The sequence below is a fragment of the Etheostoma cragini genome, chromosome 5, assembly GCF_013103735.1.
Source record: "Etheostoma cragini isolate CJK2018 chromosome 5, CSU_Ecrag_1.0, whole genome shotgun sequence".
NCBI lineage: Eukaryota > Metazoa > Chordata > Actinopteri > Perciformes > Percidae > Etheostoma > Etheostoma cragini.
This window is the reverse complement of record NC_048411.1, coordinates 10,920,717-10,935,683: the sequence shown is the minus strand read 5'-3', so window position 1 is coordinate 10,935,683 and position 14,967 is coordinate 10,920,717. Positions and strand designations below refer to the sequence as shown.

The following is a 14,967-nucleotide window of genomic DNA, read 5'->3' as shown; positions in this document are numbered from 1 at the left end:
GTAGCTAAGAGGATGAGAAATCCATTCAGTCACTCTGGAAATGAAAACGGCTTGAACGTTCAGCAAGGCATGAGTATCAAAGGGTTTCTGTTCACAGCAGCAGTTCAACAATACAAGGTTTGGTAAAATATATACAATATATATATATATATATATATATATATATATATATATATATATATATATACATATATATATATGTGTGTATCAGATTAGCTAATTGTACAAGTACTCATTTTATTTTGATATATTAACTGCCTGCAACTAGCTTTTTGATTCCTCTTGTACCCTAAGATATGGAGAGATTCTGTAAACAATTCTCAATTAACATCACTAGTTTTGTCTTTTATTCAGCCAGTAGGCATGAGACTTCAGGGTCTAGAGTCCACTGACTACACAACATCCAAACAAAGAAAAGAGGAAAGTGGATGGAGATGTTTTCTTCTCTTGAACTCCCAACTGACACACATTCAATTTTTATTTCTATTTGTCTTTGTAGTCAACCAATATTGTTATGAATAAATACGATTCCAGGTTGACATCCTGACAGGAAGGCAGAGGAGACCCTGCCAAATAAGCAGCTACTGTGGAAAATACATTTTAGCCGTGTTAAACAATAGCGTATTCAAGTCTCTGCATAGTGAATTTACTGCAGTGGATACTGTGACCTGGCTGTGACTCTCTGCCAGGGTTATAAACATTTTCTGGCCTCAAATGATTCTGTTAATTCCAGTTAAACTAAAGCAACATCCTTCAAAACATTACTTTAATGAGTATTCTTTCAGTTTCTTTTAAATTTTATTATCATATCCTTTAATTGACCACTACACTGTAGATAAGTGACTTAATGAAATCCTTGGTAAAGTTAGTTCACTAACATGAATCCCTGAAGATGCCAGTTAGTGTAAGCTATTTCAAGTGTGACCCTGTAGGAAAAACTACAAAAGTATTTGACTGCTGTGTATTGGCATGCTTCCTGTATTGGCATGTGAGCCAATGATGGCTTTTTATGAAGGATTAGTAAGTCCATTACTGGTGAATATAGAAATGTCTTAGTGAGGTCATCAGTACTGTAGGACCAGATAACTGTCAACATGGAATATTGATATGACTGTTTATGACATCACAAAAAAACACAAAAAACTGAACGGCAAACATTGAAATGCAACTTCAAATCTAACAAATGTTCAGGAGTGGAAGATAAATTCTCGTGCTGATGTGAACGCATAAAGCTCCAGTCTGTTGCATTGTCCAAATATAACAAGTCTGTGCCAACAGGCACACACATCAGCACCGGCAGATAGATTTGTGGAAGAGGAAATTACAAGTTGTTGATTCTAGCTATGGGACTGTTTCCCTAAGATAGATAGATACTCAGAGGGAAACCTGGGATTTATTTGATTCAGATAGATTAAAGTATTATTAAAGTCATACAGAGGAGCTGTCAACTGACTGAAAATTCTGACCTGTAACCGTCAACAAAATTACAGCTTCAGTCTAAGGGGAGCAGCAATAAATTCACTCCTATCAGTCTGGTATGAAAAGACACAAAGTTGGCAGCATCGCAGGATTGGGACATTGACAGTGTGAGAAAACTTTAAAAGGAGATAAAAGAGGCAGGAAAGCAGAAAGGCAGATAGACAAGAGCAACTAAACAGTCTTTAAAATAGACCCACCACTGTGATTAGCTATTATCATCGCCAATTGAAGCATCTCTAGGGAGGCTGGAGGTGACCATCGCTGATGGAGTTCTAGGAACTGCATCCGTCGATGAAAAGGTTTTAATATAGATTAGCTGTCAGAAGTCCTCTTGCTGTAGTCAATGCACAAACTTAATCACTTGTGATTAACAATTCTTCGAAACCAGTTTTTAATCTTTACAGACATTCCTATGTAGAACTCTGGAGAAAGGATTTATCCAGTGATGACATACAGATGCATTCTCATGAATGTGTTTATAAAAACGTATTACTGGTACCTACATACACATTTATTTGACTATAAAATATTAAAGAGGAGAGACAAACAAACTCTCAACCTGAAAGTGCCCATAACATTAAAAAAACACTGTTTTCTGGGATTTTGGGGTGTTATTTTGTGTCTCTGGTGCTTCCACACACATACAAACTTAAAAAAAAAAACTATCCATGCTGTGTTGAGTGAGACATGGGTTTCTGAATGTCCTCTGCCTTCAGTCTCCGGGTGAGCTGTTCAAAATCTGCACGGCTTTCTATGTCGCTAGCCGAGACGAGGTGGCTAACCGTAGCATGTTAGTGTTAGCATGCTAGCTTGTTCTCAATGGCAAAACACTGCTACAACACACACTAGTTCACCGTAATCTACAAAATAACTACTTCCATGTGATGTGATCTTACCTAGCTACTGAGCATGTGTGTCTCTCAACAAAGATAGTATAGAAGTGAGATGTCTCACTCTGTAGCTAAAACAGAGACCTAAACACACAGAGTGAAAAGAGGATTTGCAGCAATGTGCAATACAACAAAAATACAGTGTTTTTTGAAAATGAAATCACGTATACCTGTTCTGGTACAACCTCAAAATACAATCATGAACCTGAAAATGAGCACAATATGGGCGCTTTAAATAATGTCAAATCCAAATGACCTATCCTGGCATAATGTTGCAGTTTGTGCTACACACAGAAGCTCTTAAAACACAGGTACAGATCAGAGACCAGTCTGTCTCATAAGGGGGTGTTGTCATGTGGAGCTGACCTGTGAAGTGATGCATCTATTTTCAGAAGCTTAATGCACATGCTCCCCTGGGCTGCCTTCCCTTAAATTATTTTAGCAGAGGATCCTGTAAGTGGGCTGCCCTCAGAAATGTTTAAATATTGATTCACAGTGCTGTAAATTTAACCGAGAATAGAGGGCGTCTATTTTCTGTCTCCAAACATGAGAGACCTTGTTCTTGAAAATCCTTTGATCACTAAAATACGTAAATGGACTTCAGAATAACTGTTTTTAAGGAGGATTAACGGGAACTGGAGTGCTTTTGCAGGGTATTTTCAGCTAAATCTTTTTAGCAGCATTTCCATTAAAGGGTATTACTGTGTATCTAAACTATTACATTTCTAGTCCTATCACTTACACTTCTAGAACTCTCTTTGAGCTTATCATCAGTCAATTGTCTCTGAACAATACCCTTATCTGTGTTCTTACTGAATGCTATCACTAAATATACTTGAGGAGAACTTAGCAACCCAGCTCTTTTCTTTTCTACTCCAAATATCTCCATTCACGTGCCATGTCGAACTTGGTTTCTGTAGTGAAACATTTCAATGGCACTTTGAGAAGCAGCGCTGTCAATCTCGGCCTGTTGTAAAACTATTTTGCTACACTGTAAAAAAAAAATGGGGTGAAAACAGCAGTTACTGGGCAGATACCTCAGAACGTACAGTTGTGGTTACACCTACTCAACTCTATGATGCAATACCACTACAATGGCATTATAACGTGGCTACATAAGCGACATACACAGTACATCCACATATATGTGGAGCTTAGCAACAGCAGCTGTTAGGGTAAGTGAGGTTTGGCAGTTGTACTGAGTTCCCTAATAACCCCTTCTTAGAATCAACTCTATGGTTGGACTGGCAGCGAGCAATGTGCCTGAAACACACAACAGAAACCCTCAGAGTTTATGGGCATATGTGTGTATGTGTCAGCGCTGCCCTTCATCACCATAAACTGGATTTAATAGGTCAGATAGGATTAGGGTTTGTTTGATTCTTGTTTGTATGTAGACTAAAAAAATTGTTTGTGAGGAGTGAGTCATTGGTAATATAACAATGAGCGTGGCTGAGAGGGCAAATATAGAAAGATGACTTGTTTCTGTCTCACATACACCCTTAATTTCTCAACATAATGTGTAGATTCATTACCATGCACTGCATATCAATATCACCTTGCAGTCAGTCCCATCTTCCTGCTCTCCTCCTCTCCCTGGCCTCTGTTTATCTTTTCTCCTCTGAAAGACCCAAAGTTAAATAAAGGCCACCCTTCACTCTGTTTAAGTCTTCCCAAACCAGATGCACAGCTGTTCTGTTTTACAACATACTTTTTTCTAAAAAAAAAAACATGTTTTATTATATGTTTTCATTAAAAAACTGGAGAGCTCAAATTTGTGTGTAGATGTGACCCGACTTTAATCTGAAATAATTCATATATTAAGAATACTAAATCATGTTGTTGACTCATTGTTCACTTTACAGTCTTATTCAGACCTAAAAAGCATGCTGTTTACTTTAACAGCACCCAAACCTGCACCAGATCTTACTTACACCCCTGCCAACTTCTTAAAACCTCACTATGACATGTAATGCCTTAGTGATACTTCAGTAAAGGGCAGAGTGGGCTGCTGGGACAACTGCCAACTTCTCTGGGAATAAGGAAACCTCTACCGACAAATCACCATTTATTTCCATATAATATCCTTTTTATTCTGTTTTCTCAAAAAAAATTTAGAATACACATTTTGCAATGCATAAAATTTTTCTTAAAATTAGTCATTTCAGATGTTACAGCATCCACATGTAAAGATATGAGATTTAATTTAGAGAGTTTAAATTAATTAGTATTTAACGAAAAAATGGTTTTAGCTTATCCCTTTTTTTCTATTTCTGCCTTCTGTCATTTTTCTTCTCAGTTAGCTCAAATCAGCATCTTTCATCATTTTGAGTCCATGCACACACTCTCGAGAACACACACACACACACACACACACTGTGGTAAGATTTCACATGGTTTCAGTTAGTGGGAAAAGTATCACATCCAAAGTAATAACACAAACATGGCAACCCAAAGCGGCCCCAAGGGGGATTGGCACAGGACCTGGCAAGCCATTCATCATCAGTCTCATGTTGCCATCAGTCTGTACACCGCCAGTTCTAGTGATTTGTGTTCGTGTGAATGTAGAATGTACTGCCTGAGTGTTTGTGGGTGCATTGCATTCATGCTTCCCTGTATTTTTGGTGTGTGCCAGTGCTGCACTGTCCAAGCAAAATGGAACATAAGCTACTGAAAGGATTATCATATTCAGGATCATACTACAGTTCAAGTGATGCAGGAAACATTTGTGTAAACTCTAATCTGTGAAAGAACAGACTGGGAGGGCAACCATAGGTTATATTAAGAATAGACACTGAAAGGCACATAAACCAAGGGACCATGAAGTTACTTGTTCAAGCAGAGGAACTGAAGCTAAGCAAAGTGAAATGGAATGCATAGTGAGAAAAGGTTTCCTGTGTGGGTGATACATGACAGATGGCATATGATAAGTGTGGTGGTGACGAGGTAGTAAAAAGATGGAGAGGACAACCAGAGAGAGAAAGAAGGGAAGGAAAGGCTTGGAAGGATTGGCTTTTACAGCATAGTAGATAATACTAAAAAGTGTGTTTGACCTGTCACCATGTGTTTGTGTCTGTCAAATTTTGTGTGTGTGTGTGTGTGTGTGTGTGTTTTAGTCTTACCCTGGAGATGGTGAGGGGCATGTTGAAGTCCTTCCCTCCCTGCAGCCTGAAGCCCCAGGGGGCCGGTCCTAAGAGAGTGACGATGTAATTGCTGCTCATGGTCTCCTCGGACGTCGTCAAACGTTGCTGACAAGGGATGATGTCGACAGCAGGAAAATTAGTTGCGGATCAGGTGGTAACAGGGATGTCCCTGGGTTTTGACAATAGGTAAGAATTTGGCTTCAGCTCTCTTCCGGAAGTTGTTCTAAGATCTAAGGGTAGATGTGAACAAAAAGCACACATTAGATGTGTTATTGTACGGTCATACGAGACAAAGGAAGGCAGAAGAAAAATGTAGTGATGGATGACCAGAGGGGTCAAGGGGCTAATGGAAAGCGAGAAGACGAGAAACACGCGTGAAAAGGACATTTGAAAAACATTTTTAAAAACAGTATAGTTACAGCCAGTTTTGGCAAACACTCCACATATTCAACATGATTTTCTTAAAAAAAAAAAAAAAATGTTTTTAATTTTCACAGAAGTGATTCAAATTTCATCACGCAACTGGCTACACACTTGCAAGCAGGTGTAAATATAAACCTGTATACATAAAATGATACCAGAGCATGATGCAGTAGTGATGCATAAAAGACTTACACAACCCAGGAAACCTCACCAGAGGACAATTACACAGCTAACAGTATAATTGCAGAACATTTCCTACTATTTAGTGCTATTATATTGTAAATGGAACGGCAATACCTCTTTTATGGAAATTCCAGAGAGGAAAATAATTCCTTCACAGGCAGGTAGACAATGTAATCCCTTTTTCCCCTGGACTATCCCCTTCCCAGCAAACACACTGTATGTGTGTGAGAGAGGTGGAGAGGGATGCAATGCTCTTATACCAGCTAATGACAGAGGGGAGGGGAAAAGTGGAGGAGGGTAGAGAAGAAGGGGGAGGTGAGTGGGAGAACGGGTAGAGGTTAGGTTGGAAGGAGAGAAGGGGGAGAAAGAGGAGGGGACTCACCCATGGGTGGATTGAGTGGGACTCAGAAGAGGAGGAGAAATGAGGGAGATGATATGAAGGGGGGGATTAGGAGATGGGAGGAGACAACACTCACGAAAAGGGGGGCTGAGGGGCAGATTAAGGAAAAAAGTGTGGGAGCTCTGCACAGATAAAATGACAAAGGGAGGGGAGAGGAGGCATTGGAGAGGGAGAGAAGGGCAAAGGAGAGGGGACAGTTTATCTTTCATCTGGATATTTTGGGAACATTGACTCAGTGCTGCAGGCTGCTTCATTAAAGGTGGAACCAGCCGTAACTAGATCATGACCCGAGAACACATCCCAAAGGCTTTGATTGAAATGTCTTTCAAAAGGTTACCGTTGGGGTGATGGTGATTGGATACAAGCGCAGGATCACTTTGTTCAACTCCTGTAACATGCTCGTTTAACTACTGCTGCTCTGATGTCTTAACTATAAGACTCTCTGAGAAGCAATTTGGAAAATCACAGCAAGGATGATTTTCTTCTTCAGTTGATTTCACACATTCTCATTTTACCATTAAATTGACTCTGACACCTACTTGTTAAATTCTATGTTAAATGTTTTTATTCTTGGTCGTGGCTCTACCTCCCCTTCTGAAAATAATGAGTGCCAATCATAACCAATGAAGCGATCAACCTCTGTACATTTTGTACAAAGATGTAAGCAATCTGGTGCACAAGTGGAGCATCATCATTCCCATCTTGTTTATTTATCAGTTTCCTCATTATTTATGTTGAGACAGCTGACACTACTTCTCCTTCCGCAATTCTGCACTGGCTTTCGTCCATTCCCCCTTTTCTAGCCCAGACAGATCAATATTGACATTGTATTTAGACTGACATGGTAGTGGCTAATTAAACACTCATCCGATTCCTGTACTGGCCCTGACCACACACACAAACACACACACAGACACACACTTTCTTTCTTGACACAGAAAATGAACATATAGGAGCTATGGGACACATAAAGAGAGATAGAGAGAAAGTGCACACAGAACAGTTGCATGGGGGGACAAGAGGGAGAAGGGAGGAGGCTAATTATTACATTTAACCTTCCTCTAACACATATAATTAGATAACATCATGACGGATACACAGTCTGAGAAGATTAAATACACAAAGTCCCACACATAAACACAGGATGCTCTTCATTAACCTGCTAATGGACGTTCCCACACTGAGTCTAACACGGCCACTGCACACTTCTCCAGCACAGCCAGGTTTAACAATAACAGAGCGAACCCTGGGAGGAGCGGTGACGGTGGAGTCATTAACCCCGTTTCCTCTGCAGAGCTGATGGGGTCTTGATGAGGTTAATGTACATTTTACAGCAAATGTAATCACAAAAGGCAATGTGTTTTTGTCAAATCTACATTACAGATGGTGCCTTTTGTAACAAGGACTAACCACATCTTTCGTGGAGATGCCATGGATAATAAATGAGCCCTGGTAAGCCTTGTTTGATGCTATGGGAAACACCAAGGGACCTAGCCTTTCTCAGACCTGCATGCCACTGTGGAACCAAGTTAATGCCAAAAGTCTCTGCTGTTAAATTAATTAAAAACACACTGCTGATTAGCCATTACAGTTAACATGACATCCATTTCTTTCCTTTCTAGATAATATGCCTCATTCAACATTGTACAGTATGCTCAAAGTCAGAGGTATCCAAGGTAAACAGATGACAACAGGAAATCAGAGGGGTCTACCACAAAGTAAGATTAGTGGGTTAACAAGGTATGTTGAGCCTAAAGCCAGAGTTTTTAGTGTTAACTTGGCTAGATTGTCATGGTAACTTATGCTGCACAGGACCAGGGGGCCTCATTTATAAAAGTTACACTGGCACAAAAAAGACACGGCACTTTCTAAGCAAACTTTGTGTGTGAATATGCAGCTGTCACTTGATATATAAAAGCTTGGCATTAAGAGTGCATTGAGTGGTAAATCAAAAAAGTAACTTACAACACTGTACAATATCGGTAATTTTCCACCAGCATTCCTTTCTTGTCTTATTTGGATAAGTGTTGCTTTTGATTGCTATGATTACATATTCGCAATCTTCAACGGCATTAGTAAACGGTGCGCTGTCAATCTATTTTGTACGATTCACATGAAACACAAACACCCCCTTTTATGGGAATATGCACAAAGCCTGACGAAAGAAAACTTGAGTTAACAAAGACAGTTGATAACCACCATTGTCGTTCCGGCTATCTCTGAGTGGGGTTTTAGCTTTGTCAAACCAGTTAAAAAGAAAGCCTGGCTATGTCAAACTGGCTTTGTGGCATACCGTTAGATGCAAAGGCACCGGGCTGTAAAACCATTACTGTATTTCCTACTTTGGCACTGAAAACAAATATTTTTAAAGTTTTGACCAGTGATAGCAAAGCTACAAAAAGCAACAGTGAACCATTCGCACAGATTGTCTCACACAGACAGAGAGCCCTGTACCCAGGTGCTATGTTTTTCTTTTTCTGGCTTGATTATGCAAAATGTCCCACTAGGGTAATGACATAAAGTCATTATAAGGACTAATAATGAGGATTTAGTGCTAATTTCACCTGTTTAAATCCACTTTAACCTAAATGTTTCACATGTGTAAACCCTGTGAACTACAGATTGTGTTTTTCTATAATCACATGTATATTTTTTGAGTACTGCACTGTAGAAGGTGTCCTGTGAGAGAGGGTGAAAGATGGAAAGGCCCTGTGAAGACGGGGTTTGTCCATAAAGATACAAATGAAACAATCTTCCAAATAACAACCAAATATAATCAATAAAAAATAACTACAACTGCACTTAGGTCTTTCAATGCTCCATTCACATGTGATGAGAGTACTTTTTTTGAGCCCCATGAAGATATTGTTTCTAAACCATGGGCCCTGCCCACCAGTCTATTTCACTTTTCCAAATGCTAGTTCTGTCAAAAATGGCCGATGGCCAAAAACTGCAAAAGAACAAAGGAGATTTTTGGGCCACAGGATAATGATAACAAACACTGACAATAGAGAGTGTTTTGTAGCTCAAAACCTCAGAAACCCTGGCAGTCCTTTGTTCTGCCAAATGGTCTATTCCAGTCCCCATATGCTGACCTCTCCACATGCTTAATGATCACAGCTTAGCCCCCAGCCAACACACATGCTCACACTGGGACAAGGCCCACCCCTTACTGGTATGATAATCTGCCCCTCTAAAGGACATTTAATGCATCACCCATGTAAATAAAAAGGGAGAGGGGCCCCCACCACCTATTCTGCCAGCTGCGTGCATACACACACAAACACAATCTCTTGTGTATAACAAGACCTCAGACAACAGCTGAGGTCTGAATATCATTAATTCTAAAGTTTTCTTTTCAAATTCATAAAAATTCAAAATATAAATACACTACAAATTTATATAGTATATTTACTGTATTATATGCCTGCTGAAAAGGGTCTGATTATTCTGTAAACCATCTAGTTTACTATAGATTAACATGTACTAAAATGTAGAAGTTACTTTATGTTACAAGTGGGATGATTCTGCCTTGCAAGATCTAATAACTAATGTCAAAAGACCTTAGGAAGGCAGTTTTGTTCAGTGTGAAAATAAAAGAGTGGAAAATGTCATCTAGTGTCTCTTCAGTCAGACTGATGAACATGGAGGAAATTGGCAGCGTAAATAATCTACAGTGAGAGAACACACACAAATCCCCAAAGAAACAAACAACTCCAGGTGTACACAGACTTATCTGCAGGTAGACAGACAATGATGTTGGAGGTTTTTTATATCGGGTACAGTATTTGTCTGCCAGCCATCTAATCAGTCTGACCCCTCCAGACTGATATAAGCCTAACTAATCCCCCAATCCATCTCTGTAAAATACTGCACAGTTAGGGGCAGGATTTTCTTTCTCAAGGCTTTTCATGGTGTTTTTGGTAAAAATAATTCATGTCCATGTCCATTTAGTTTTATTTACTGCCCAAACAGTATAGTAATCATAGTAATGATTGGTTGTTAATCGTCACACGCATTCTCATGGGAAGCAGACACAGACACCAGGCAGTCCAACACTTGGACATTTTTCACTGTTTATTGAATTTTTCTCCAATTAACTATGCCAGACAGAAACAGAGCAAGCCTTAGATATGTACAACATGACTTTTCCATTGTTCTGGTCAAGGAAACCAAGTCCTTTATGCCATAGGTTTAGATGGCAACGTGGAATAAATTCCCTTTAAAATACAAAAATTTGATTTTGTCTTTATTTGGTGCACCCAAGATATAGCTCTCTCTCCAAAACATAGTGTAGTATATAACAATAATACTGAAAGCTTGTCTGGGATCCAGAGATGAGCTCACTATCAAAACCTTGTATCTCCTGTCTGAACTCAGTCACCATTTATAACTGCTCGCTTCTACAGTGGAAAATATTCCTCCCTGCCTACCAGCCAACCAGACAGACAGACAAACACACCGGGAGACAGATAGCTCAGCCCAAATGATTGTCCATCCTAGGAGAGCAGACTGAGAGGAATCTGGCTTCAGTTGCACAGAGACACAAACATACACAGACACAACACACACACAAAGTTTGAGTCAAGTCTGGGTCAATCAAAGAGAGGCATTTTTCAAAGCCAAGTGCAATGTTGCCACTGAGATACACAGTACACTTGTCACGGAGAACATCCACCACTGAAGATCAGCTGCTTTTCCTCATTCCTTTCACCTACTTTTTAGAAGAAGAGCTATAAACACTCAATTCACTGACCGCTTCTTTTTGTAGCACCACCCTAAGGTACACATTTCCAAATCTAATGAGCAGATCATGAACTTTAATGAGCAGGTCATGAACTTAAATGAGCCTTTCTGGAAATGTCCCTGTCTCGCATCTATCTATCTATCTATCTATCTATCTATCTATCTATCTATCAAGGCCAGGGACCCCCACAGATAAAGTCTCTTAACACAAACAATCTCTTGTGTATAAATCATATGTTTCAGTTCAAAACTGAAGACAACAGCTGAGGTCTGGATATCATTCATTCTAAATCTTTACAAGTTAACAAATATTAAAAATGTAAAAACATTTTGAATACAATAGGCAACTTCCAGGTATAAATGTGCCTGCCTGCCTGCTGGAATAGGGTTTGATTGTTCTGTAAACCATCTAGTTTATTATAGATTAAAATGTACTAAATTGTTGACGTTATTTTATGTTGCAAGTGGGATGATTCTGCATTGCAAGATCTAATAACTGATGTCAAAAGACCTTCGGAAGGCAGTTTTGTTCAGTGTGAAACTGAAAGAGTGGAAAATTTGTTTTAGTGTTTCCTTCAGTTTCCCCGTAGCCTCTATACGTTACATTAACCAACATCCTGGTCTGTATACCTCTTCAGTGCACATCCTACCCTAATCCTTAGAACTTTTTTTCCCTTAGGATACTTGAGACAAAACTGCTCAAAAGGTTCAGTGGGATGGTTGAGCGAGAAATGGCGTCCTCCAGGTTAACAAGTGGGCGCCCTCTTTCACTGATGTTTTACTGACAAGCCCACAACTCCTCCAGAGGGTTTAGCAGTGAATCCCAGCGTCCAGGTTCGACCAGAAGATGCCATCTTCTCACTCAAGGGCCCAGGTTGAGTTCTTTATTTTTCATCCACAACCACTGACTTCCAGCTCTGGAGAAGCTTTTTACTGTCTGCCAATGGGCCATCCCTTGCACTCCCATCTGCTGGAGTAGCTTTGAAGAAGATGTGGCTACAAACCTTCTCTAGCCTACTTCCACCGGTCAAACCATTGCTGTCCATCCTCGCTGTTGCGCATCTGCTGCTAGATCAGAAAATCTCAGTTTCTTGCACTTGAAGGCCTTCTCCACAGTATCCTCCCAAGGCACTGTAAACTTCATGGTGTGAAGCAGCTGGAGTAAGGCAGACCATGGTGCAAGGTCAGGTTTGTGATTGATATCAACCACCGCAATATCAGCTGGTTTTATCAAGTAGAGCCTTTGGCCAAAGTCTGCCACCAGCTTCCAATCACATGCCCGCCTATCTGTCCAGTGTCTGGTGGAGATCCTGGCTTGACCCTCGCCTTCCCAGACAAATGTCATTGTCGGTCAGTAGCATGATCAAGTAGGGAGGGCATTCACGTTAATTTGCAGACTTTCCAGTACTTCTGTAAGACACCGTTACACCTGGTTGTGCCACCAGGTGTAACAAACTAAAGTGAGCATGGTCTTGCAGCACATAAAGATGTCTTTAGATAGTGAAGCTTGTTCTAAATGTCTCTATTTCCAAAAGCTCTTTCCAGGTGGTCTTCCTCTTCTCCACTCCCTCCCATGACATCCACTGCCCTTGCTTTGCCTGAGGCACAGCTTTTGCACAACTTGTTGCCTCCTCTTCCTGCCATATATCCTCAACCACAAACCTGTGTCTTTGGAACGTCGTAGCAGGCTGGGGCACTTGTCCCAAGGCCTAGAACACCTCCCTGGCTGCGCTTGTCCTACAATGTCCCTGTGCTTGAGTGCTGCTGTGGCCTGCTTGGTTGCCTCTGATGGGGTCCATTTTCTCCCAGTGGTTGGACAGGGCTACAAATCAACATCCCCAGTCTAATTTTGGTGTACTTGTACTCCTCTGAGAGACGAAATGGGTAGCTCTAAGCCATAGAGCCCTGAGCTGTTGAGGCACCTGGGAAGACCAAGCCACTTTCTTGCTTGCTCATGGGCTCAACAATCTCTCCAGCTTTTCCACCTTTGAGAGCGGCACTGCATAGAGGGTAAGTGGCCACATGAGGCATGGGAGGAGTCCACCGTACAGTACAAGGCTTGGTCGCGTTGTGAGGTTGTCCATGCATGCTCAAACAGGCAGCATCATCAGGCCAGGTCTTATGTGCTGTCCTCCAACTGTCCAGCAATATACACAGATTACTACCTCCATAGCCATAGTGACGGCTAGCAGGGAGATGGTGCAACCAGCCATGATACCCAATTCAAGATGTTGCCATGCCACGTTGTACTCTTCTGTTGTCAGGCATAGCTGCACATCTTGGAAGTAGGCCTTGACGAGGCTTCTGAAGTAGTCAAATGCATTCCAGAGGAGGTTGTGGGGGATTAAGCCAAAGGCAGCAAGGTCCAGGAACACCATATGAAGGTCTGTTCCTTCCTCCTTGGCGACCTGGATCTAATGCAGATTGGTTCTGCATGCTGATGCTGTTCTTTCCCTGTAAAGTGTTTTCTTCACTTCACTCCATCTAGGTGGACTGATGTCATGCTGGTGACACCAACCAATATACCAGATTGACCACCAGGCGATCGGTTAGTGGCATATCAGGTGGGAGGATAACCTCTTTGTGGCATTTGGTTGTCAGTGCAGGACTTTTTCGGTTGTTTTTCCATGACTGCCCTTTAAACTGAGAGACTTCCGCTTTTCTCTTCTGTGAAGAGCCCCATTATAAATTTGAGTGCACCTTTGTAAAAGTTTATTCTTGTATGCTCCTTCTTCCTGCGCTTCTTTGCAAGGTTTTCAACCCTCCTCAGTGCAGCAAGCCTTCCCTATATCTCTGCAACACGTTTATGCCTTCCTTCTCTTTCTCTGTGGACTTCCCCATAGACTAGGCAATCTGTTTCTTTCTGCCTCCTGGACGTAGCAGGGTGTAGCTGTCTTCCTCTCAAGTGCTCCAATCCATTCCACTCTATGGTATTTAGTCTTGATCGTCCATTCTATAGTTTTGTGTCTCTGAGCATCTGTAATGTGTTCCAGAGGTCATCATTAAACTCCTTCAACATAGTATTTTCAGGATTTTTGCCACTTCATCAATGGCATCCATCTTCATCCGCTTATCTGGTATCGGGTTGCAGGGGCAGCAGCTCCAGCAGGGAACCCCAAACTTCCCTTCCCCGGGCCACATCATCCAGCTCTGACTGGGGGAACCCGAGGCGCCATCCATCAAGGCAAATTCCTTGTGTTACTTACTTGACAATAAATCCTTTACTGATTCTATAAATACAAAAATTAGGGTTATATAGGTTAATACTTTTTTTTCTTTCATGATTAGGACTACTTTCATTACATCATCCTCAGTGTCAGGCCCGGCTTTAGTGAAAAATGAAGGTATGGATGACTGGTGTTCTGTCACTTTTACTTGTAGGCAAATATGCAGCCAGAAGCATGAGCAAGACAAAGAAACATACATGCACACTTTTGGTTTCTTTCTTTCTAGTAGTCTGTGTTGACTGCAGAAACAAGTGATGTGTGTGTGTGTGTGTGTGTGTGTATATAATTGCCATTGATGCCCATATATCAGTGGCCTTAGGCAGCGCCATATCAGCAGGGTCTCAAGGGGAAAACAAAGCATCTGCACAGCATTCCATGTACCCCTGACTGCAGACCCACAGACACATTGAGGGGCGGGGTTAAACGTTGAGGGGCGGGGTCAAACGTTTAACTCCGCCTAGTCTCCAACCGTCCAC

The 14,967-nt window shown here is 41.2% G+C and overlaps 1 protein-coding gene across 3 annotated transcripts in view; it reads right to left on the bottom strand.

The window, feature by feature from the left end:
• pdlim5a (PDZ and LIM domain 5a) overlaps positions 1-6,487 on the bottom strand; it is a 55,124-nt gene extending 48,637 nt beyond the window's left edge. For all 3 annotated transcript variants that reach the window (XM_034871121.1, XM_034871122.1, XM_034871123.1), the window contains exons 1-2: positions 6,233-6,487; positions 5,492-5,742 (exon numbers count right to left, since the gene is read on the bottom strand). In XM_034871121.1, the coding sequence (XP_034727012.1) occupies positions 5,492-5,590 (99 nt within the window). In that variant the 5' untranslated portion in view covers positions 5,591-5,742; positions 6,233-6,487. The remainder of the gene's footprint in view (positions 1-5,491; positions 5,743-6,232) is intronic.
• Positions 6,488-14,967: the final 8,480 nt, after the last annotated feature.